Source organism: Cupressus sempervirens, chromosome 3, assembly GCF_028749045.1.
Source record: "Cupressus sempervirens isolate cs-2001-9-10 chromosome 3, ASM2874904v1, whole genome shotgun sequence".
In the NCBI taxonomy this organism is placed as follows: Eukaryota; Viridiplantae; Streptophyta; class Pinopsida; order Cupressales; family Cupressaceae; genus Cupressus; species Cupressus sempervirens.
The window spans coordinates 742,959,246-742,982,600 of record NC_143120.1 but is presented as its reverse complement, the minus strand read 5'-3'; the positions used below and the strand labels follow the sequence as shown (position 1 = coordinate 742,982,600).

General features: G+C 35.1%; 1 protein-coding gene across 1 annotated transcript in view; it reads left to right on the top strand.

Annotated features, from left to right (window-relative positions):
• LOC149568961 (agamous-like MADS-box protein MADS1) overlaps positions 1-23,066 on the top strand; it is a 102,309-nt gene extending 79,243 nt beyond the window's left edge. Inside the window, exons 3-9 of the mRNA XM_089817666.1 lie at positions 19,846-19,915; positions 21,266-21,327; positions 21,433-21,532; positions 21,654-21,695; positions 21,790-21,831; positions 21,932-22,089; positions 22,777-23,066. Of these exons, the coding sequence (XP_089673792.1) occupies positions 19,846-19,915; positions 21,266-21,327; positions 21,433-21,532; positions 21,654-21,695; positions 21,790-21,831; positions 21,932-22,089; positions 22,777-22,780 (478 nt within the window). The 3' untranslated portion in view covers positions 22,781-23,066. The remainder of the gene's footprint in view (positions 1-19,845; positions 19,916-21,265; positions 21,328-21,432; positions 21,533-21,653; positions 21,696-21,789; positions 21,832-21,931; positions 22,090-22,776) is intronic.
• The last annotated feature ends 289 nt before the right edge of the window (positions 23,067-23,355 follow it).

The window sequence follows — 23,355 nt, the reverse complement described above, 5'->3', positions numbered from 1 at the left end:
GACCATGTGTGACGTTGGTGAGCTGATAGTTGGCATGGTTCCTACTAGTAATACTACTCCCTTCGCAATGTCTTCAGAGGTAGTAGTCAGTTCCAACTTGGTTAATGATCGATTGCAGTTAGTTACATCTGGATTGCAGTCTGAGCCACTGACTGAGATTGGTGCATTCTATCGGCATTACACTGTGAGGTATGCTCATCTATCTACCTTTGATGACCATGTTGATGAGATGATGATACAGAGATGTACTTTGGTTCCTAGTGCTTATCATCAGTTATGGGATAGTTTGATGCCTCGGGATGAGAGTTGTGATGGGCATGACATGGTGATAGGTCCTGCAATTGACAGGTTGATAATACATGACTTAGAGCAGGAGTTTTGGAGTGATGCTTTAGCAGGTGTTGTTATTGATTCTACTCCTTTGGCTATGACATCTCTTGACTTAGCTGGTGATCAGTCACAGTGGGTTGTATCACTTCTTCATGGTGAGCTGTTGACTGAGGTTGGTTTTTTTTATCAACATTATATGGTAGGGTATGTACATCAGTTAGCATTTGATCCTTGTGCTGAGGAGTTGATGGCAGACAAATTTGGTTTGGATTCCATTTCTTACTCTTTATCTTGTAATGTCTTTTCACCATCAGCAGTGTATGGGAGTTATGGTTATGAGATAGTGGCCGATGATTTGCAGAGTTGTGTTGACTGCAGGAGTTGTACAGTGTGTGGATTCTCCATACTTGGTACAGTTTCATTCGAGAGGGTTCACCATTGTTGCAGAGTTGGATTGTACATTCCATATAGGCCAGTGGGATGCGTTGATGGTATTTACTGTGTTGGTAGTTTGATTTGTCCACTTTACTTGGGTTCTGATGTTCTAAGAGTTTGTGCTTCATGGGTTTTTGATTGTGGTAGTGGTGATTTCGGAGTTTGGTTGAGCTATAATTGTCAATTTGATTATGGATTCCTCTTGGTCATATTGCAGAGGATATTGCAGGAGCCTGTGTTAATTGGTAGTAGTATAGTTCATGACTACATTTGGGATCCAGGTGGATTGATTGGTTTATTGTTCAGCCATTGCTTGAGGACAAGCAATGATTGGGAGGGGAGGACTTGTCATTTCCCCTTTTCAAATAATTAAAAAAGAAAATCTTTGCTAAGGCAGGCAGGCCCAAGAAAGTGAAGTTTCGAAAAAAGGGGGTTAATCTTTGGAAACCGTTGGACTAATAAATGAAAATTATTATTAAAATAAGTTTCATTAACCTCTCTTGGACATGAGTTACAGTTATGCCCTCTTTTAAGGGGTTTGGAGGCATTTTGGGCTCATTCCAGAACTTGATTTTTGCTCATTCTTTGTTATTCTTCAGAGGCTGCCAAACCTGTGGAGAAGGAGACCCAAGAACGGGAGTTTGCAGGTTTCCAGGGAGACCCAAGAACGGGAGTTTGCAGGTTTCCAGGAAGGCTAAGGACGGGATTTTGAAGCCATTCCATGTGCATGCTCATACAGAGTTTGCCTTTGTGCTGAACAGTGTAGATTTGTGGGTTTTTGGGTGTGGTTTTTTGCATGAGTTTGGTGTTTTCAATTGAGCATTTCATATCTGTTTTGGTTGCTGCTGTATTTCAGACTTTAAGCTGTTAAAATAGAGCTGAATATATGTATTAGGACATGATTAAACTTCTGAGATAGTTTATTAGTGTTTTTGTGGTGTTTCCGGGCATTTTTGTTTTAATTTCGGGAGCCCGATGAGCATAGTTTTTGTCCTACATTTGCGAGCTATTTTGTAAAGGCTATATAGATCTAGAAATGACATTTTATAAGCTGTTGTACTGCTCAAATTTCTATAAAAATGTCTACTTTCAGATTTATTAATAACAGGTGAAGTTGTGAAGCTTTTTGGCACTATTTTCGACATACCCGATTTGGGGTTTCTTAAGAAATTTGGTGGATCTTTGTGATATCAGTTGTTTGATCTTAAAGATCTGATTAAAGGTTGGAAATATCATAAAAAATCAGAAAAGGGACATTTCAACATATGATTTTTTCTAGAAGTTAAACCCTATAAGAGGTCAGATCACAATAATATTCTCCTGGAGTGGAAAGTTTGCAAGAAGGTGACATGTCCTTTTAGATTGAAAATATGTGCTTCTCTAAGATTAGTTCTTGGTGGAATATGATTGCTATGTCCTCCTTGATGCTTAAATTTGAGATGAAGATGCAGGTGGTTATGGATAAAGTGTGAAAGTGGAATAAGCTTTCATTTGGAAGTATATTTGATAAAAATAGGATTATTGATGGTAGGTTAGTAGAGGTTCAAGTGTTAGAAGAAAATTCCATCAAGATATTGTCCCAAGTTTGTAGGAACAATCACTTAGAGACCAATGGATTTCTTTGTTAGTTAAGGAGGAAACCTTTTGAAACATAAATCTTGTATTCTATGGGTAAATGAAGGAGACAAAAATACTAGGATCATTCACCAAACTACTTTGAAACATTGAATTAGAAACTATAAGATCCCTTGTTTGTGCTAATGGGGTGGTGGTTATAGAAGAGGATGATGTTAACACTAAGATAATCAATTTCTTTGTTCAAAATGGAGTGTAAAATCAAGGTGTGGAAGACCCTCAAGACCTCCTTGGGTATATCCCCCAATTACTCATGAATAAACACAATAAAATGTTGATCTCCTAGGTTAAAAGAGACGAAGTTAGATGTGTTTCTTTTTCCTTCCGAGATTAAAAATCTTTGTATCCTAATGGGTTCCCACCTACCTTTTTTCAAGCATACTGGAACATAATAGGGGAAGACAATTTTAAGATTCTTTTCCACTTCTTTAGAATAAGTGTTAGATTGTGGTGACTGATTAGGGAAGTGTTGTACATACTCCATAATTCCTCGACAAAAATACTTGTATAAAAGGGATTAGGGATAGGGATTGTTTCATAATGTGTGATGCAAAAATTGCTTCTTGTGGTAGTATTGAGATGTAAGCGATTATGGATTGTATTTAGGTTGTAACCACTGGATTGCAATAATATTGGACTTTTTGTTTGGTGGACGTAGCCCAAGATTTGGGTGAACCATGTTAAATCTTGGTATCTTGTGTTCTCTTCTATGCAATATATTATTTTCTCATATTGTTTATATTTGCATGTAATTGTTATTTCTATCTGAGGTTAATCTTAAAAAGTGGTATCAAAGCAATGTTATTTTTAAGTTATCCTTTGTAGGAAAGTCTCACAATTGAGTGGGAGCGATGGTAGATGAGGGTGAGTTGAAGGTTGACAAGTTTAATGGGTAGTACTTTTAGTTATGAAAAACACAAATGGAAGACTATCTTTATCAAAAGGACTTGTGGAAGCCTTTGGAAGGAAAATGTAAGAAACAAGGAACTATGATAGATTAGGACAAGGAGATTTTAGATAGAAAGGTATTTGAAAGCATTTGAATATGCTTGGCACCATCAGTGACATTTAACATTACAAAAGCAAAGATGATGGAAGAGTTGATGCAAACCCTTGCAAAATTGTATGAAAAGCCCTCCTCTTCAAATAAGGTATTTCTCATAAAGTGTTTATTTAATATGAAGATGATAGAATGTGGATCTATTGTGGATTATTTAAATGAGTTTAATATTGTTACTAGTTAGTTATCTTCTATGGGTATTAGTTTTGATGAAGAAATTATGAAGAAATTAGAGCTCTCAGAATTTTGTGTTCTTTGCCTGAAAGCTGGAATGGTTTGCTAATGGATGAGTAATTTTGTTTCCAAATCTAATACCCTAAAATTTGATGATGTGATCAATTTTATTTTGAGTGATAAAACTCATAGAAAAACCTTGGTTGGATCTACATTAGGAAGTTCTTTAAACACACAAAGCAGAGGCCAAATGACTTCACGAGAGGAAATAATTCTGGAAATTGTGGGAAATCAAGAGGAAAGTAAAAGGGACAGAGGTCTCAATCGAGAGGATGAAATTACTACTGGTACTATGGGAAACTAGGGCATAAGAAGAAAGATTGCTAGACTTGAAATAAAAATGAAGGAGATAAACAAGAAGGGAACAAGGAGACAAATGCGGTAAGTAACAAATTTGAAGATGATGCTTTTCTTCTATCTTTAGAAAGTTTTGATGATTCATGGGTTTTAGATATTGGTGCTTCATTTCATGCTACACCTCATAGAGGTTATTTTATTGGTTAGGTCAAAGGGGATTTTGGGCTTGTTTATTTGGTGGATAATGAACCATGTCAGTTTGTTGGAAAGGAAAAACTTAAGATTAAGTTGCATAATGGGAATGATTGGCTACTACATGAGGTAAGACATGTTCCAAAGCCTAGTAGGAACTTGATTTCAGTAGGACAACTCGATGATGAGGGTTCTATAGTTACTTTTAATGATAAAAATTGGAAGGTTTCAAAAGGTTCCCTTGTAGTAGCAAAAGGTATGAAAGTACACACCTTATATCTTTGTACAGGTCATACTATTCCTTCTACTCTAATTGTTTCATAGAAAAATGAGTGTTTAGAAACAATTTCTATAGTTGAGTGGGAAGAAAAAATAATTGCTCTAGATTTCGATACAACACTATGGCACAATAGACATGGTCACATGAGTGAGAAAGGTATGAAATTACTTCATTCAAAGAAAGTTTTACCAAGTCTAAAATGTGTTAATATGGATTTCTATAAAAGTTGTGTGTATGGAAAACAAAAGAGAGTGAGTTTTGTGAAGAGTAGGAAGGAAAAGAAAAGTGAGAGATTAGAGCTTGTGCATAAAAATGTATAGGGACTAGCTCAAGTATCTTTCCTTGGTGGCTCTCATTACTATCTCACATTTATTGATGATGCAACTAGAAAATTATGTATTTATTTCATTAGACAGAGATCTAATGTGTTTCAAACTATTAAGAAATGAAAATGCTTGGTCGAAAATGAGACTGGTAAGAAATTAAAATGTCTTAAATCTAATAATAGTGGTGAGTATTATAGTCATGAATTTAAAGATTATTGCTCCACTAATGGTATTCATAAACAAAAAAATGTTCTAAGGACTCCACAAGAAAATGGAGTGGCTGAATGCATGAAGAGGACTATAATTGAGCATGCAAGGAGCATGAAGTTGCATGGAGGGTTGCCCTTAAACATGTGGGTGAAGGCTACTACTACTGCTATATATTTGATTGATAGAGATCCCTCTACTCCTTTGGGATGTGGTATTCTAAAGGAAGCATGGAATGGTAAGAAGGTGAGTTATTCTTTTCTCAAAACCTTCGGTTGTGAAGCATTTACTCATATATATTCTAAAAATAGAACCAAGCTGGAAGCTAAGTCAAAGAAATGTTTATTTGTTGGATACGACATTGATGAATTCGGTTATAGGATTTGAGACTTTGAAAATCATAAAATTGTAAGAATAAGGGATGTCATATTCAATGAGAAAGTGTTGTACAAAGATCTATTGCAATGACATAAGAAAAAAGAAGATAATTATATAGTGCTAGATGATACTACAAAACATGATGTTCCAACAATTCCTTGTGATCTATAGCAACCACAACAACAAATACCACACACACCAATGAATGTTAGATGGTCAACAAAGCTAATTAGACCTCCAAAAATATTTTCTCCCTCTTTGTATTCTATTTTATTTACTGATGTTGGTGAACCTAAATGTTATTATGAAGCTATGTAGGTGGATACTAAGCTTCAATTGGAGTCTGTAATGGTAGATGAAATGGACTCCTTGCTAAAAAATAAGACTTGGGATTTATGCAAGTTGCTTGTAGGTAAATGAGCTTTATAGAATAAATGGGTTTATAGGTTGAAAGAAGAGGATGGAGGTAAAAAAAATATTTAAAGCTAGATTAGTTGTAAAAGGATTTGCACAAAAAAAGGCATTGATTTTGATAAGATATTCTCTCTTGTTGTTAAAATGACATCTATATGTTCTATTTTAAGTATTGTGGCTACTGAAGATTTGTATTTGAAGTAGCTTAATGTTAAAACAATCTTTCTTCATGGTCATTTGGATGAAGAGATATATATGACACAACCATAGGGTTTTGAGGTCAACGATAAGGAGAACTTAGCGTGTAGATTGAAGAAAACATTATATGTCTTGAAGTAAGCACCTTAGTAGTGGTATCAAAAATTTGATAGTTTTATGCATGAGCATGAATATGGTAGGTGTTATTTAGATCATTGTGTTTATTTTAAAAGGTTGGATGGTGATAGCTACATTATTCTCTATTTATATGTTGATGATATGCTTGTAGATAGGTCTAACATGGATCACATTAAGGGGTTGAAACACCAGTTAGCACATGCATTTTCTATGAAGGATTTGGGGGCAGCAAAAAAAAATCCATGGTATGAAGATTTGTAGAGATAGGAAGAACAAGAGATTGAAAAATTATCTCAGGCTGATTATAGTGTAAAGGTGTTGCAACATTTCTCTATGGAGAATGCTAAAGCTATCAACACACCTTTGCTCGATCTTTTGAAATTGACTAAGGAGATGCCTCCAAAGACACCTAAAGAGGAGAATAAGATGTCTAAGGTACCTTGTGTTTCAGCTATAGGAAGTTTGATGTATCCTATGGTATGTACAAGGCTAGATATTACACATGCAATGGGAGTTATTGCAAGTATATGAGTCATCTAAGACTTAAGCATTGGAATGCAGTCAAATGGATTCTTAGATATTTGAGAAGAAGATCTAGTAAGTTTCTACATTTTGGAGGTTCTACTACTGATTCATAGGGATATGTTGACTCAAATTTGGTAAGGGATATTGATACCAAATAGAGTACTACAAGTTATGTATATATTATTTCTCAATTGTAATAGTTTTATGCTTTATCCACTAAAGAGGTATAGTATGTTACTGCTATAGAGGTAGCAAAGGAGATGATATGGCTTTAGTTCTTCTTGGAAGAATTGGGATACCCTCAAAAGGATAATTATTTGTTTATAGATAGTCAGAGTGCCATTCATCTTGTGAAGAATTTAGCTTTTCATTCAATGATAAAACACATACAGTTGCAATACCATTTTATTCATTCAATTCTAGATGATGGATTGTTAAAGTTGGACCAGATACATACAAATGACAATCCATCAGATATTTTTACAAAGTTAGTGACAAAGGAGAAGTTAAACTCCTCGTCAACTTTGGTTGGTCTTCTAGAATGAATAGAATATTCAAATAACAGAGTCCAGGGTGGTTTGATCTAGTGGGAACCTTATGGAGTAGCAGCATAGGTACAAGATCAATCCCCAAGTGGGAGATTTTTGTTTAGTGTGGAGCCTGATCAGTCCCTAAGTGGGAGATTGATTAGGGAAGTATTGTCCATACTTTTTAATTCCTTGGTGGGGTTTAATACTATTTTTTTAGGGCTATTTTATCATTATTTTATGACCAACATGTTGTAATTGATTTTAACCCTAAAGTGGCAAAAATACTTGTATACAAGGGCTTGGGGTTAGGGATTGATTGATAATGTGTGATACAAAAATTATTTCTTAAGGTAGTATTGAGTTTTAAGGGATTACAGATTGTAAATAGGTTGTAACTACTCGATCGTAATAATATTGGACTTTTTTCTTGGTGGATGTAGCCTAGAGTTTGGGTGAACCACTTTACATCTTCGTGTCTTGTGTTCTCTTTTGTGTGATTTATTATTTACTGATATTTTTTATATTTGCATGTAATTTTTATTTCTATCTAAGATTAATCTTAACAATAGGAATTATAGAAGATATAACCAACTATACTTAAATAGACCTTGTTCCTAAAAGTAGAGACCCTACCTCTATGAATGACTATTGGCCCATTAGCCTGTGTAAAAATATCTATAAGATAATAGCTAAAGTTCTAGTGAGAAAATTGGAACATATCTTGGATAAACTAGTTTTTGAAAAATAGGAAGGTGTTGTAGGAAGGAGAAATATTATGGATACTATTGTTATTACCTAGGACTTTATTCACTCTATTACTACTAATGATAAGGCTACGATGGCCCTTATACTTGACATATCTGAGGCTTGTGACTATGTGAAATGGTCCTTCCTTAACAAGGTTTTGACTAGATTTGGCTTTAAAGGAAAATTCTATAAAATGATAATGAGATGTGTGACTGTTGCCAAAATAAAATGTTGTCCTTCTTAATGGTAAGCCTATTGGGTTTTTGTTTTCTAGTGACTAGGATCTTAGGCAAGAAGAAGCCCTCTCACCTTTTGTTTTCATCTTGGTGGTTGTAGTTCTAAGAAAGAACCTATCTAAACTTTTCCTTGCTAATTCTATCTCTGGTGTTAAAGCTATTTTTATGCTTCCTCTATGTAGTTATCAATAGTTTATTGATGACATGGTTCTTTTTAGAGAGGATTTGATCTTAGAAGAGAACTCTTGGAAATCCCTTCTAACTAACTATGCTTCTCCCTCTAGAAAACACATTAGTTTTTAGAAAATTTATTTTTTATTCATCAACACTAGTAGTGAGGTCTAGGTGAGTATCTCAAGGTTGTTGGGGTTTAATATTGTTGTTATCTATGGTAATGATCTTTTTCTGTCTTTCTCATCAGTGAAACCTTGCCAATCCTACTAGAATGACATTGTTAAAAAATTCCAAAGGAAGTTTGCAGGATCAAAAGATAAAATCCTTAGTATGAGTGGGAAGTTACTTCTTCTAAAAGTGAACCTCCAAGATATCCAGGTTTACTTTTTGACCTTTTCCCTCATGTGAGAAAAAGTGGCAATGCTCCTGAGAAGTTCTAAAAAATATTCCTTTGGTTTGGAATGGAAGAAAAGATGAAAATGTCCCTTGTTAACTAGAGTCAAGTGTGAAAACTAAAGAAGGAAGGGGGTTTGGGGATTTAAAGCTTCAAAAAAATGGATAATTTTATAGTTTCCAAAATGGGAGGGTCAATTTTAGAGGATTCTAAATAATGGACAAAGATTATTAGCGATAACTATTTGGCTAATGACCCCTCCTACCTCTTTGTAACTGTAGACAATGTTAATGGTACCTATGTGTTATGCAAGAACTTATTAAAAATTAAAGGGATGGTAAAAAAAAGTTGTAGGACTTGAATATTGGTAGTGGCAAAAACACTCTCTTCTATTCTGATACTTTGGCTAAAGACATCCCACTATACGAGATGTTCTTTAACAAGGACCATGAGAACTGAATCTCAAATAATATTGATACCAAAGTGGAAAACAACATTGTTTTGAGAAATGGTAAGGTTGAATGGCTAGACTTGGAAATTCTTTGGCTAAGATAAAGTGAGGCAAAAAGGATTGTTGATATAAGACAAGAGGATATCTTAACTCTAAATTATATGTTATTGCTTCCTACCTTGTTTAATTGTATGCACTATGAAAAATTGATTTGGAGGCATAACACCATTGGTCTCTTCTTGGTCAGTTCTTCTTACTCTAATTAGATCCTATGGGTGATGCTATTTAATTTTTGACAGAGATATGTATTCCTAACCTTCTCCCTAAAATTAATTACTTTTGGTTTGTGGTTTCCAATGAGAAAATCCTAGCTTTAGATAACATCAATAAGAGAGGCTTTTATTTTTCTAATAGATGTTTTTTATGTGAGAAGGATGCCTAGACTATTAAACATTGATTTATTCTTTGCTCTTCTAGAGAATTTTGGAGTCTTGCTTTTTAAGAGAATTGGGTCAATATAGTGATGGCTTTCTCTATCAAACTTCTCACTTTGCAATGGAGCAATACTCCTCTTGTCCACCTTTCCTTAAAACCCTTTTGTTTCTTATCATTCCTAATGTGGCTTGGCCTATATAGAGGCAATAAATAACATAATATTCAGAGAAGATAAAAAGGAAATATTGCCAATTTTCTACATAACTAACAAAATTAATAGAGAAAAAATAATGTAAGCTTCCCTAAAGGGATGTCCTCCCTAGGTTTGTTGGGTTTAAGAATTAAACAAAATTGGAATGTTATCCAAAGCCTTAAAGTGAATTGGAATAGTATCATGAATAAGAATCGCTATAGATGGATGCCCCTAGAAAACAACTAGATTAAGTGTAATGTGGAGGGCTTCTCTAAGGGAAACTCAAGAATAGAAGGGGCAAGAGGTCTTATCAAAAACAAAAATATGTCTTCATATTATGGGATTTCCTAAGAACCCAATAATTAACTCAAACAACTATACTAAAGTTATAGGTATGTGGTATGGAGTGAAAATGTTATAGGATTATTATGAATCTATTAATATTAAAGTTGAAAGGCAACTCAAATCTTATCAATAATATTCTTCTAAATAAGGCTAGATGACATTGGCATAATGAGAGTGAAATGAGTGACTATAAAACACACATTTTATCCTTCCACAAGGTTATAGTCTGTCATACTTTATGAGAGAGAAATACAACTATTTTATTTTATTTTATTTTTTTTATTTTTTTTAAAAAGAGGGGTAAAATTTATTCAACTAGAATCAAAGTACAAAGAAAAGGCACATGGCCCAAAAAGCACTACAAATTCATGTCACCTAATAACAATTGCTCAACAATCCCACTAAACTCAGTAGGTAAATCCTCTTGTCCACTAATATCCCAGCCATCACCATTCTCAAAAGCCCACTTCACCAAACAATTAGGCACTTTGTTCCATTCTCTAGGTATATGACAGAAGGAAATAGAGTCTAAAGAATTAGATAGGTTTAAAGTCTGTCTAACTAAAGCAGCTAGTTGCTAGCTAACATTTTCCAAGCTTTGACTATTCAACATGTCCACAACAATCTGAGAATCAAATTCACAGATAATCTTCTTCTAGCCTAGGGAGCAACCTCCCTTAGTAGCAGTCTTAATAGCAAGGGCCTCCATTAGATTATTAGAGTATTGACCTTTGTAGGTAGAGAAAAGAAAGACCATACCATCTGCATTATCTCTACCTATACCTCCAATACTAGCATGACTAGGATTCCCATAAGATGAGCTATCTATATAAATATTCAAAGTCCCATCTGGAGGAGGAGTCCACCTCCCATCCCGACAAGCCCTTTGCTTGCCATGGCAAGGTCTTTTCCCAAGTGTGTCGCCATGTCTACACTCCAACAAATTCAAGTTTCAGACAGTAGCAACATCCCCTGGATCAATACTCTCTGACATATCACACTTTGCAGAGATGGTCTCCTGAAGCCTACTAAGGATAATTTTCCATAGATGCAAACTTTTTAACTTGGAATCACTAAAAATTCTATGGTTCTGCTCTAGCCAAAGGTTCCATAGAATGAGAGATGGTCCAACCATCCAGGCAACCCTCAAAAAAGAAGTCTTTGCTGGAGGTCTACCCAAACTCTCCCAAAAGTCAATTAAAGAGGATGTATGAGCACAACCCTATTGCCAAGCCTCCCACCATCTGTGCCATATCTCTCCTGAATAAGGACAACCAAAAAAAGTGAGAAGTACTTTCCTCATTGTTCAAATAGAGGAAGCAGATAGAAGGACCTTGAAAACCTCATTTGCAAAGATTCTCCCAAGTGAGGCACTTGTTCTGAACCAGTAACCATAAGAAAAAATTACATTTTAGCCAAGAAGGGTTATACCACACCTTCTTCCACCAATTCACCTCATCTGGACCATGCAGGTTCTTATCAAGCATAGCATAACCTTGGGACATAGTGAACTTTCCGGTTGGGCTAAGACTCTAGGCCAAAACATCTACCTCAGGGATGGAACTAAAAAATCTACTTTCCAAAGTTTTAAAAAGAAAAACACAGTCCTCATCAAAGCCTCCTGTTGGCCACTCCTGGGGTTCCTTCCAGCAAGTCACCTCCACTTGACCCAACCACTTGACTGTCTTGAAGTGCTCCACCATAGCTCATCAAGCATTAGTAAAAATGTGACAAAGAGTCTAGAGTTGGGGAAAACTCGAAAGGATGGGAGGATAGCCATCCCAAGAGTCCTGCCAAAATAGGGCATCAGAACCACTGTTACAAATCTAGAAGAGGCCCGCCTTGATGAGTTGAGTGCCCTTCTTAAGAGTGTCCCAAATACAAGAACCTTTACCCGCCAGAGTAATTCTTGGTATATCTAGAGAACCAACACCCAGAAAGTACTTGTGAACAAGAATCTTAGCCCAATCCTGATCCTAACAATTACACCATCTCTAGTACAACTTAGCAGCCAAAGCCATAACCACAAGAGCCATCGACCTTAAACAAAGACCCCCAATATACCTCGGCCAACACACAGACTCCCACTTAACAAGGCTCCATTTTGAAGAAAGGAGGGGAACCAAAGGAATTTCCTAGATAAAGCATCAAAATCCCTCACGAAGTTGGAAGGGGGAACCTGAAAACAACATCTATAAATTGGGAGAGACTGCACCACGGTCTTAAGGAGAACCACTCGTCTCACTGAAGATAACCATATGAAAGTCCAATGAGTAACCTTACTCCAAAATTTATCCAAAATCCCTTGACAATACTCTCTATGCTAAGAGCCCAAGACTAAAGGAACTCCAAGGTACATCAAAGGAAGAGAACTGATTTGAAATCTAAAGATCCTAGCAATCCTATTTTGAATAAGATGAGGAGTGTTAAAGAAATAAATAGATGACTTATCCTCATTAATACACTACCCTGAAGCTTCCAAATAGATATCCAGAGCATGCCTAAAGTTCCTTGCCTCGCTAATTCAAGCCAAGCCCATTAGCTAAGTGTCATCCACGAATTGTAGATAGGAGCAAGAGGCGAGATTATTATTCTAGCTCCAACCTTGAATAAGACCTTGCCTCACATGTGACTTTAGAAATCTGCTAAGACCCTCCGCCATGATGATGAATAAATAGGGAGATAAAGGATCTCCTTATCGAAGCCCCTAAGAAGCCCCAAACAAGTCAGATGGTTCCCCATTAATGAGAATTGAGAAGGAGGAAGAGTTCATACAACATAGAACCCATTTCACCCACTCCTCATCAAATCCAAAGGCCAAAAGAATTTTCTATAAAAACTCCCAGTTCACCTGATCATAAGTTTTAGCCATGTCAAGTTTAATAAACATAGCCTTCTCCTTAGAATTTTCCATAGAGTGGATAGCCTCCATTGCTATCACAACCCCATCTAAAATCTGTCTGCCTTCAACAAAACCACCCTATTTAGCAGAGATCAAAGAACCAAGAAGTGGTTTAAGTCTCTCCGCAATGAGTTTGGTAATAATCTTATAAACAACATTACATGATGCTATAGGCCTGAATTGGTCCAACCTATGCACCTCCTCCTTTTTTGGTATAAGAGCCAAGAAAGTAGAATTCAAAGATTTCAACATCTATTTATTCTTATGAGATTCCTATACCACTTCATATAGATCAAACTTTATTATTTCCTAGAATTCCTGAAAAAACTCAATTGGGAAGCCATCTGGACCAGGGGCCTTGCCTTTTTTCATATAAAAAATAACTTTTTTCATATAAAAAACAACTTTCTCCAGCTCAGGTAGCAATATAGGGCATAAGAGGGCCTCATTCATCTCAGCAGATACCAAGAGGGGGGATACACTCCAAAATGGAGCACTCCTCATTCTCCTTAGGGAGGGCTTCCCTAGAAAACAAATTAGAAAACTAATTGACAACTTCCCTAGAGATTTCTCCACATGATGAGATTCAATCGTCATCAGCTGAGACAACAGAAGAGATAGAATTGCCCTGTCTCTGAGCCTTCACCAAGTTGTGGAAGAAAGTAGTGTTCCTATCCCCTTCCTATAACCAGTCCACCCAAGATTTCTACTTCTAGAAAATCTCCTTCCGGAGCTCCCATTCCTCTAGATCCTTTAGAGCCAAGATCTCAGCTCTACTCAAATCAGATGTCATCCCCTAATCTCTGATTTGACGGATAATAGTAACCAGCTTCATCTGAGCAATAAACTTCTAAGTATGGATATTCCCAAAGTGATGTTTATTCCATCTCTTAAGCCTATACTTCAGATGTTGGAGCCTCTTACTAAAGGTGAACATCATTATTCCATGAGCAAGCTTCTCCTCATACCACCAATCCACCATAAGGTCAGATAAAGACAAGTCACAGAGCCACATCAACTAGAATTTGAAGGTGGATCATTTGGTGACACTGTATGGGGCAATGGAGAGCTTAATGGGCTAGTGGTTAGAGCCCCTCTAGTCAAAGATTTTAGAATTGGTGATCCACTTGTTGTCCATCCAATAACAGGAAACTAGGAATCTATCAAGCCTTTCTAAGATAGCCTCACCTCCACATCTCCGATTATTCCATGTAAAGATACCATTGGATGTCTTCACATCAGTCAGATTCAACAAACCAATCATGTCCCTGAGAAAATTTGAAGACAGGTCTAGTCTAGCTAGCCCACCTCATTTTTCCTCCAAACTAGTGACAGCATTAAAGTCTCCAGCCATAATCCATGGAAGAAAGGGGTCCAGGGACTGGATGAATCTAATACGGGCACATAAATGTGATTTACTTGAATAATTAGTAGGAGCATAAATATTGGATAAGAGACACCTTTCTCCAATTTCGAAGCTTGAAGCAACCAAAGAGATTGAGGACTGATTGGAGATCCACCACAAGGGGGAAAATTTACAAGGGTCCCAAAAACATGCCACCCCACCCAAACAATTCAAGGCACCAACTCCCTGCCACGAGCCATGAGGCCAGATCCATGAGGCATAGTTAGCCAAACCCTCTATAGATAGCTTAGTTTACTGAATAAAGATCACATTTGGAGACTGAGATTCAATTAATCTTTGAACAACCTTTTGTCTAGGGATGTTGTTCAACCACCTTACATTCCAAGACAACACAATCATTTATGGGGGTGAGAAAAATGAGAATCAATGGGTTTCACGGACCCAGACTCAACCAAATTTTCAGCCATTATCTTCACCTTCTCTTGGTTAGTCTTCCGACCACTCTTTGCTAGTTTATCCAAAGACCCCTTTTTGAAGGATTTTTCTATATGCCTAAGTCGAGAGGAGCCTTATTACCCTTTGCAGAATCTAGGTTCCCTTTGGGCTTAATGGGAATAGCAGCCGCCAAGACAGGTCCCATCAAGCCCTGTGAAACACCAATATCTCCACTATCCTACAATAGAGGATGCAAATCAATATCTAGCTGTCCAACCTGATATTCCCCTATAGATGAAATCTATTCCTCATTCTACATATCCCCAACTTGGATCTCCTACAGCCCTTTTGCCTCTGCAAGAAGCTCAACTGGGGTCCTTTCCTCTTGGGCCAAATCTCCAAGAGTCTCAAACTTGTTAAAGATGTCATCAATCTGCCTATCCCTCCCAACTCTCTTCTTTCCTTTAACTTTGTTATGAGATTTGACCTAAGTAAATCCCTCACTATCAACAGGTCCCATAGATGAATTAGCCGTCCCCTTGTCCTTCCCAGGGGGTCCAGGTGCAGCCAAAGTAGGGGGCTTGTTCCTTGGACAATTACGATATAAATGCCCATATTCATGAAAAAATCTGTATTTGAATGGTAAGGTCTCATAATCCAACAGTTGGATCCAAGAAGATGCTCCCATGCAAATTTCCATAGAATCTAGCAGTGGGTTATTTAAATCAACTTCTACACAAATACAGGCAAAAGAGATTACCTTTTGATCCTGTGTTTGAGTAGCTAAACTCACAGGTCTTCCAAGAAGCAGTGAGATTGAGTGAAGGATATCTTCTCTCCAGAATTCCAGAGGTAGCCTCGATAAGTGGATCCACACCAGAACTCGTGAGGGGATTTCCTCAGCAAAGTTAAAGCCCAAATGCCACGGCTTGATGAAAAGCCCCACCTAGTTAAAGAAATAGGGACCACCTTCAAATGACTTATTCCTGTTTGACATGCTTGAAAAAATTACCATAAAGTAGTTATTGGCTGCTAATACGATCTCCATATCTCCTTCTGGGTTCCACATCTAGCGAGCCCAAGATTCCAGTATAGGCAAGGAAAGACGAAGGCCCAAAAATTTACAAATAAGAGAATGATTTCTCTAGTATTCAACATTCTCAGAGACTTTTTCAGGTTGTATAATCAGAATTGGCCAGACATGGCTCTCTGTAAACATCAGTTCACTTTCTTTAAATGAAACCCCCCATTTGAAGAGGAATCACCATTCCCCGATTGAGACTTTCCATTCAGGTCCATGGTATTGGCATGTAAAGAAGACGAAGGATTCCCCATCACCGCATCATCAATAGGAAACTGGGAGGTGGGAATACCTCGATCCTCCATACGAGACATAGAAAAATCGATGAGGGATCAGGGCACAAGCCCCACCAACTCCACTCACTGCAGGCCCAAAATGCAGAAGCTAGGGCACGCAAGCCCTAGCAGAGACTCGCATGCAATCCATTATTTCTCATCCTCAAAGCTTAAATTTTTTGAGGGAAATAGAACTATTGATTTCAAGGCTAATTATGGATTAAATTATTAGAATTGGTACCATATTTCCGCTTTTGAATAACTTGAAAAACTAAAAGAAATTATTTTAAATGAAGAAATAAATTCTCATGCATGAGGATAGGGAATCTAGAAGAAGGTTTTAGATAATTAAAAAGTATACCTCAGGTGGAATATACGTATTTACATTATGGTCATTTTTTTAAAGCTATCTATTAAAATCGTGAGAAGTTAAAGTCAGGATTTGAGCAGGAATTTTAGGGATAGAAGTTATATTAAAAATTATAATCTGTATTAAGATTGCTTTACTAAACTTATTAAAGTCACCTTTACCATATTAATCATTAAACTTTTGGTGGAATGGGTAATGATGTCTAGACTTATGATACACAATCTAGGCATTAATACCAATGTTAGAAAAATCTCAATGAACCATTGGAAGCACATTGTTAATTTATGGGGTTGGATAAGTGGCTTAAATTGTAATAATGAATCTTATAATTTTAACTATTGGAATATTTGTAGTTTTAATTTTGAGGGTTTCTTGATAATAGAAAAAGCTTGTGCAAGTGGTACTACCTTTATTATAAGTGCCTGGCTCATTATTCCTAACCTCATTACTAAAGTGTCTATTTAGCTATTTGTTATTTTTGGCATTATTGGTGCGGTTTCCTTGGATAGTTTGAAGAGTGAGTTTATAATGTAGAAAGAAATTTATGAACAAAGTAATATGAGGTTTAATACTAATATGATCAAGAGAAGGCTAGATTCTTGGTAAGGCTCAAATTGTGGGAGGACCTCCATAGCAAATGGAACCAAGAATCTATAAGGAATTACCACAAAGCATAGAAATGTGGGAGTACTTCAAGAGGGTTGGTTTAGATAAATACATTGATGCAATGTAAGGCCATAATTCAATGTTCTTAGTTAATTTTTCCAACTCCTAACATAAAGGTGAGGTGACCATGGTACTGTCAAGTTTTTTGTGACACCTCCAATGATAAGTGAAGCGATTGGATTGCTATGTGAAGGGGAGAAGGTCAGAGGAAGAGCACATGAGATTACAACAAATTCAAACACAAATTCTTTGAAGGCATAGAGAATCTGGTGAAGATAAAATCTGGTAACGAGCATGAACATATATCCCTCCCTGATCCCTTTTGTATTATGTGCTTGTGGATTATGAGATATTTTCCCATTGTTACCACTCCATGCTTCTTAAGATGATTGGTTGCAGTGAGAATTTTATTTTTCCTTTATTTATTTATTCATTCCTAGTTAATAGTATTAAGAATGATGATAATCTTGTTGGAGTCAAAATGGTTTTATTTTCATCCTATATCACCATTTGTTATCCCACCACCCTAGTTTTGTTAGATGTTTAACTAATATGCATAGACCCCCTCATCTCCCCAGAACCTTGGTTGTTATAGAGGAAACTGAGCCTAATTATGTCCCTAATAATTACCCTACCATGACTTGAGAAACTGGTAAGCCCAAGCATATTTACCCAAAAACCATAAGTTAAAAATGTTCAAACTTTAAAGAATCTTTGCTATTCAAGAAACTTTGGCTAAATGCAAGAATGTGTCTACCAAAACCAGACCTATTGGCACTCTAAAGAAAAGTAAGATTATCAAGGAAATTATTGAGGTGGACAAGAAGGATTTGTAAGTGTCAAAAGGTGAAGATGGAGATAAGAGTGGTAGGGCTCATGGTTATAGAATTGACACTAATTCAAGAGAGAGCATATCTAAAAAATAGAGGGTCAAGAAGGGAAAAATCTACAAGGAGGAGAGCAAAGATGAGACCCATGATGATAAAATTGAGAAGAAATTATGTAGAAAGCTAATAATAGTTTCATTGAAGAGGAATAAAGAAAAAGAGAGTGGCAAGGACTCAAGGAGGTCAAACAAGACTCTTACAAGGCTCATATTGAGGTTGTTCTTAAGCCCAAAGTTGAAACTCGCATTTTTTATAATCTTGTGGCTGAGGAAATAAAGGATCTAGTCAACCTAATACCTTCTATTGATATTTCTATTAAAAAGGTTACAAAAGATTTGGAAGACCAAATTAAGGACCTCAAAGACAAAGTGGAATCACGTAACAACAAATTCAATTTTGACATGGGTGGTATCGAGCTTGGTGTGACCATTTCTACTATATGTAAGTGTAGAAAGAGATGATGAGGAAGGTCATCTCTAACAATATTATGGGTTAGAGAAAACTGAAGAAAGTTGCTATGTAGAAGGACAATGAGTGTGTTGAGATAAGTGTCCAAAGGATGTCCAAAATCGAACTAAAGATCTCAAGTACTTGGTGGAAGACTAAGAGATCATCAAACATGCCTAGTGTCTCTAGGCCTTTGGTTTCCTTTTTCTTATGGTTTTTTGTTGAGTAATTATTAGTTGTTGGCTTTACATGGTTACTATAATTCTACTTGTAATTTCAGGACACAGTATTAAAACAGTCATGTTGAATTTAGTTTTGTTTTATGGTTTGTACCCAGTCACCTTTTTGGATTATTAACAATGTTTTGGCTGATAAGTTAGACTCTAAAACTTGTCGTACTTTACATTTTATTATTATTAAGTTTTTCTCTTTGATGGGTCTCTAGCTAGTTGAGTTAGAGATGGTCTTTTGTGTTGCTTGGATGTAAAGACCCGAGGCAGAAAAGTTTTGATTCTTCTTTACTATTACTCAAGTTCAACACCCTTTTTGTACCTCCTTTAATAAAAAATAATTAAATAATGCTAGTTTGCACTTCTCTATAGCACTTAAATGATTATAAAATTGAATATAAGCTAATAAAATTTTGTTAACACTGACACTCCACCCCATACTCCCATTATACAATATCTCCTAAAATTGTTTTCAACACTTCACAAGGCGAGTTATATATGATCACTACCGGAAAAGGGCCAAACTTACATGGTAGCTAGTGCTTGAAAAAGGCTAACATGGACAAGAACATGGGCTAAGGTTTAATTATATAAATAAATTTGCTAAAACCCATATAGGATTCTCTATTAGTCTGTGTCTTGAAATTGGAAGTTGAAATTTGATTTGCACGGGAATTTATTATATCCTTCTTTCAAGTAGTTGGTCAATGAAAGCAATTGTATGATGTTATAATCATTTTTTTGGGGATTGGGGCTTACCTTCCTACTTACCATAGTAAAATGCTATATCTAGCAAAATTCCTTTGCCTGTTATAATTCTGAGTTGAAATAGACTTATATTGGCCATCAGAGATGTGCTATAATGTTATATATGATCATGATTTCTTAGTGTACTTTGTATATAATCTCTTATTCTTAAACCTTAGGATAACTATAAGAACTCAATATATTTGTAATATATTTATCAATATCTTCCATTTGGAATTCATTTGAACTTCACTAATTTCTCAATATTTCTAATAATCAATCCAGTACACACAAAATTATCGAAAGGTACAAGAGAAATACCACTGGAAGCAGCAACCGAAGCACTGTGAATGAGGTCAGTACACATCATTTTGTTTGATTTTAGTTTCCTTCTACATAAGATTACAACCATTCTTTATACTGCATTATGTGGAATTCTGCACGATATGCACACATCAGAAATTGGATTACCAATAGAAAATTTGTTCATCAACTTTAATTTCAATGTGCGGCAATAAATGTCTTTACAGAAAATATTCTTCTGGGTATCTACCAATTTGTCAAGTATAACAATTGTTCGCAATCCATTCTGTGAGCTCGTTGGCAACGTGGATTTCTTTTAATAGTCTTAAACACGTTCAACGATACATTTTAAGTATTGATTTTATGAATGGCTTATTTAAAATCATATTAATAATTGAGTTCTATTGAAAATATAAATATAATTTTAAATGAATTACTTAAGTGAGCTAAAACATAATGTCTTTTGTTTAAATCTGACAGTATTCTTCAAGTATAAAATTATCAATCTTAATCAAATCGGAAATCTAAAGCAATTTGTGTGTGCTTTATGTGTACAACTAGGAATCTAAATGAGAAAACTATCCTGCCCTATCTTATGATCTAGAATGTTATTGTACTTGCTGTAGGCGATGTACTATTGCATTCACTATGTCTGATTAGTGAATTAGTTTTTATGAAAAAATATTTATCTCCATTCTGATTGGTTGAATTCATTTTGTCTTATAAGACTCCTTTTCTCGAAGCTCCCACCATATTGATTTTTTAACAGCATGAATTTCACAAATAAATATAGATATATACACAATTATTATATTCACAAACCACTATTAAGAAACTAATAGCTTCTATTATTTTCCCTATAAACATCAAGACCGTGAAGTAATTTATTGTTCTAATGTATATAAATCTTCTTTAAAACACAATGTAAATTTTTTAAAATGTTTATTTCATAGTTTTTTTTAAATTTTAAATTTTATATTCATATTTAAAAAAATATAATAATAAAATTGAAATACAAGCACCCATAATTTAAATTTTATATTATCAATTAAAATTTAAAATATTACGATTAAATTTTTTATTTTTATTAATTGTTGATGGAAAATAATAATTAGCAAGTTATATATTACCTTTTCTTTAATATTTTACTATTAAAAATAATGTTCAACATGCAAAGTTAATTTCTATTATATTATTTTATAACATATATTACAATAATAAAATATTCTATAGTACATAATTAAAAATTAATAATTATATTATATATCTATCTTTTTAAACTTCAATTTCTTATACATATTCATTATTATAATATCGAATATTGTTTCTATTACAATACATTCTAATGGCAAGTACATGCCACTATGTGGCACTTGTTAAATGATTTGATCAAATGTTGCAGAACTATGAAGAGGAAGAAGCAGACCTAAAACAACAGATCGAAGTTTTGAAGATAACAAATAAGTATAATTATTTTCTTCTAGACGGTATATATTTTAACTGTTTTGTATTTGCTACACAACTATTTCTTTAAGACAAATAGCTAAGTTTCTCTTGGCTCTGTGTTAGACAACTGGCGGGTGAGAGAATAGAAAACATGAATTACAAGCAACTCAAAATCCTGGAGCAAAAACTTGATAAGGCATTCTCTAGAGTGAGAAAGAGGAAGGTTGGTCAAGCAATATTATTGAAGTATCCAACTCTCTGCTTTAGTTACAGAGAACAGATGCAAAATCAAAGAAAGGAATTTGTTTTGTTTTCCCTAACACTTCCACTTTCTTATGGATTAGGAGGAGGTAATACATCACAATTTCCTCGTGGCAAGAGAAAAGGTAAGTTTCGTCATCTTAAAAGTAGAGAATTAATTTTAAGATATCACACTATAATTTATTGTTAATTGCTTAGTTCTCTAATAACCTTGTTCAGGAAGAAATATTTAAGCAAGAGAATGAGGATATTCGCCAATGGGTATGATTTCTTGACGTTGATTGAGTTATTAACATTGAATGTCTAGTACATATTATTGTTCAAATGTACCAACATGTCTGAAATTTTATCTCTTAACAAGTTAATGGAAAGGGAATGTCAGCAGAGGACAAACATGCTTCTTGCACAACCTGAATATGATGCTTTCCCAGTTTATGGGTCTCAAAATTTCATCCACGCAAATCTTGTAGCTGCTGCCAATCACTTTGCACGTCAAGATCAAACGGCCCTTCAATTGGGGTATGATTGATTTTTTAATTTTTCTCTCTACTTTCATGTATACATCATTTGTTGAGAGGTGCCAAAATAGAACTATATTATTTTGGTATAGAATTATTTAAGTTTTATTATTTATAACTTGAATATTGAAAGTTTCTAATTAAATTGGACTCGGTATTTTTTTTTTATCAACATTTGAGATCAGATTGATGGTAGATAATAAAACATGATATAGCATGTTGATTTAAACAACAGTGATATTTCTACCGTTTGGCAATGGGAATACAAGCGGAATAGGCATATGTAAATTCTTAAAATTTTGAATTCTTCATTTGGATGCACTAAATTGAAATTTGAATATGAAATAAAATAGGAATACGTATTCCAATTTTGGCCCAAAAATGAGGTTTTGCAATTCAACCAAAATAGGTGGAATTTGAATACATATTCCTATTACAGTTTTATTTATTTTAGAAAGCATAAATTTTTGGGTCAGTGAATTCCCCATCAAATTCTGGCTGAACCAAACAGAGAATAGCAATAGGTACCCCATTTTCTATTCCAGAATAGCTATTCCTATTCCCGCAGCCAAACCGGATTCATCTGCCATTTATAAACTGGGAAGGTTTGATCTATTTAATCAATATGACTTAATAAAATTGTGTATAATTGGCTAATAATAATCTTGTATTGTCCTTGAATTTGCAGGTAAAGTTGAAGGGCTGGTCGCAACAAGTTTGTTGGAAGCATATTTTAGTCTTTAATGTATAAAATGTCGGTATATATTTTGCTGTGTGATGTATCAAATGCCGTTATTTATTTTCCTGTGGCGTTATGTGACTAGAAAAAATTGTTAACATGCCATTATGATCTGTTATGAATGACTTTCATAAAAATACGTAGGCATGCTATTTATTTATTCCCTTGCCCTCTCAATGATGTATTAACATTATGTCTATGAAACTGTCTTCTGCATTCTCTTGCATCTTGGCAACTTCATCGCTTTGTTGAGTGTTTTGTATTAATTATTCTCTGATCTCTTGCTCTGCATTTTCGCTGCCTTTGGTCATCGTTTGGCCTCAGAAAACTATTTTAAACAAAGCTGCTGTATGTTGGACAATATCGTTGTCACTTGTGAAGGGATGAAATGGGTATAGGGCTCTAGATAAGAGATTCATTCTACTAACTTTGAGCTAAAACTTACAACTGTACGAAATCTGTAGTCATCATGTTTGGTGATTTTCTTCTTTAGTTTGTTTAGACCTTGTTCACTGATTGTTGTAATTC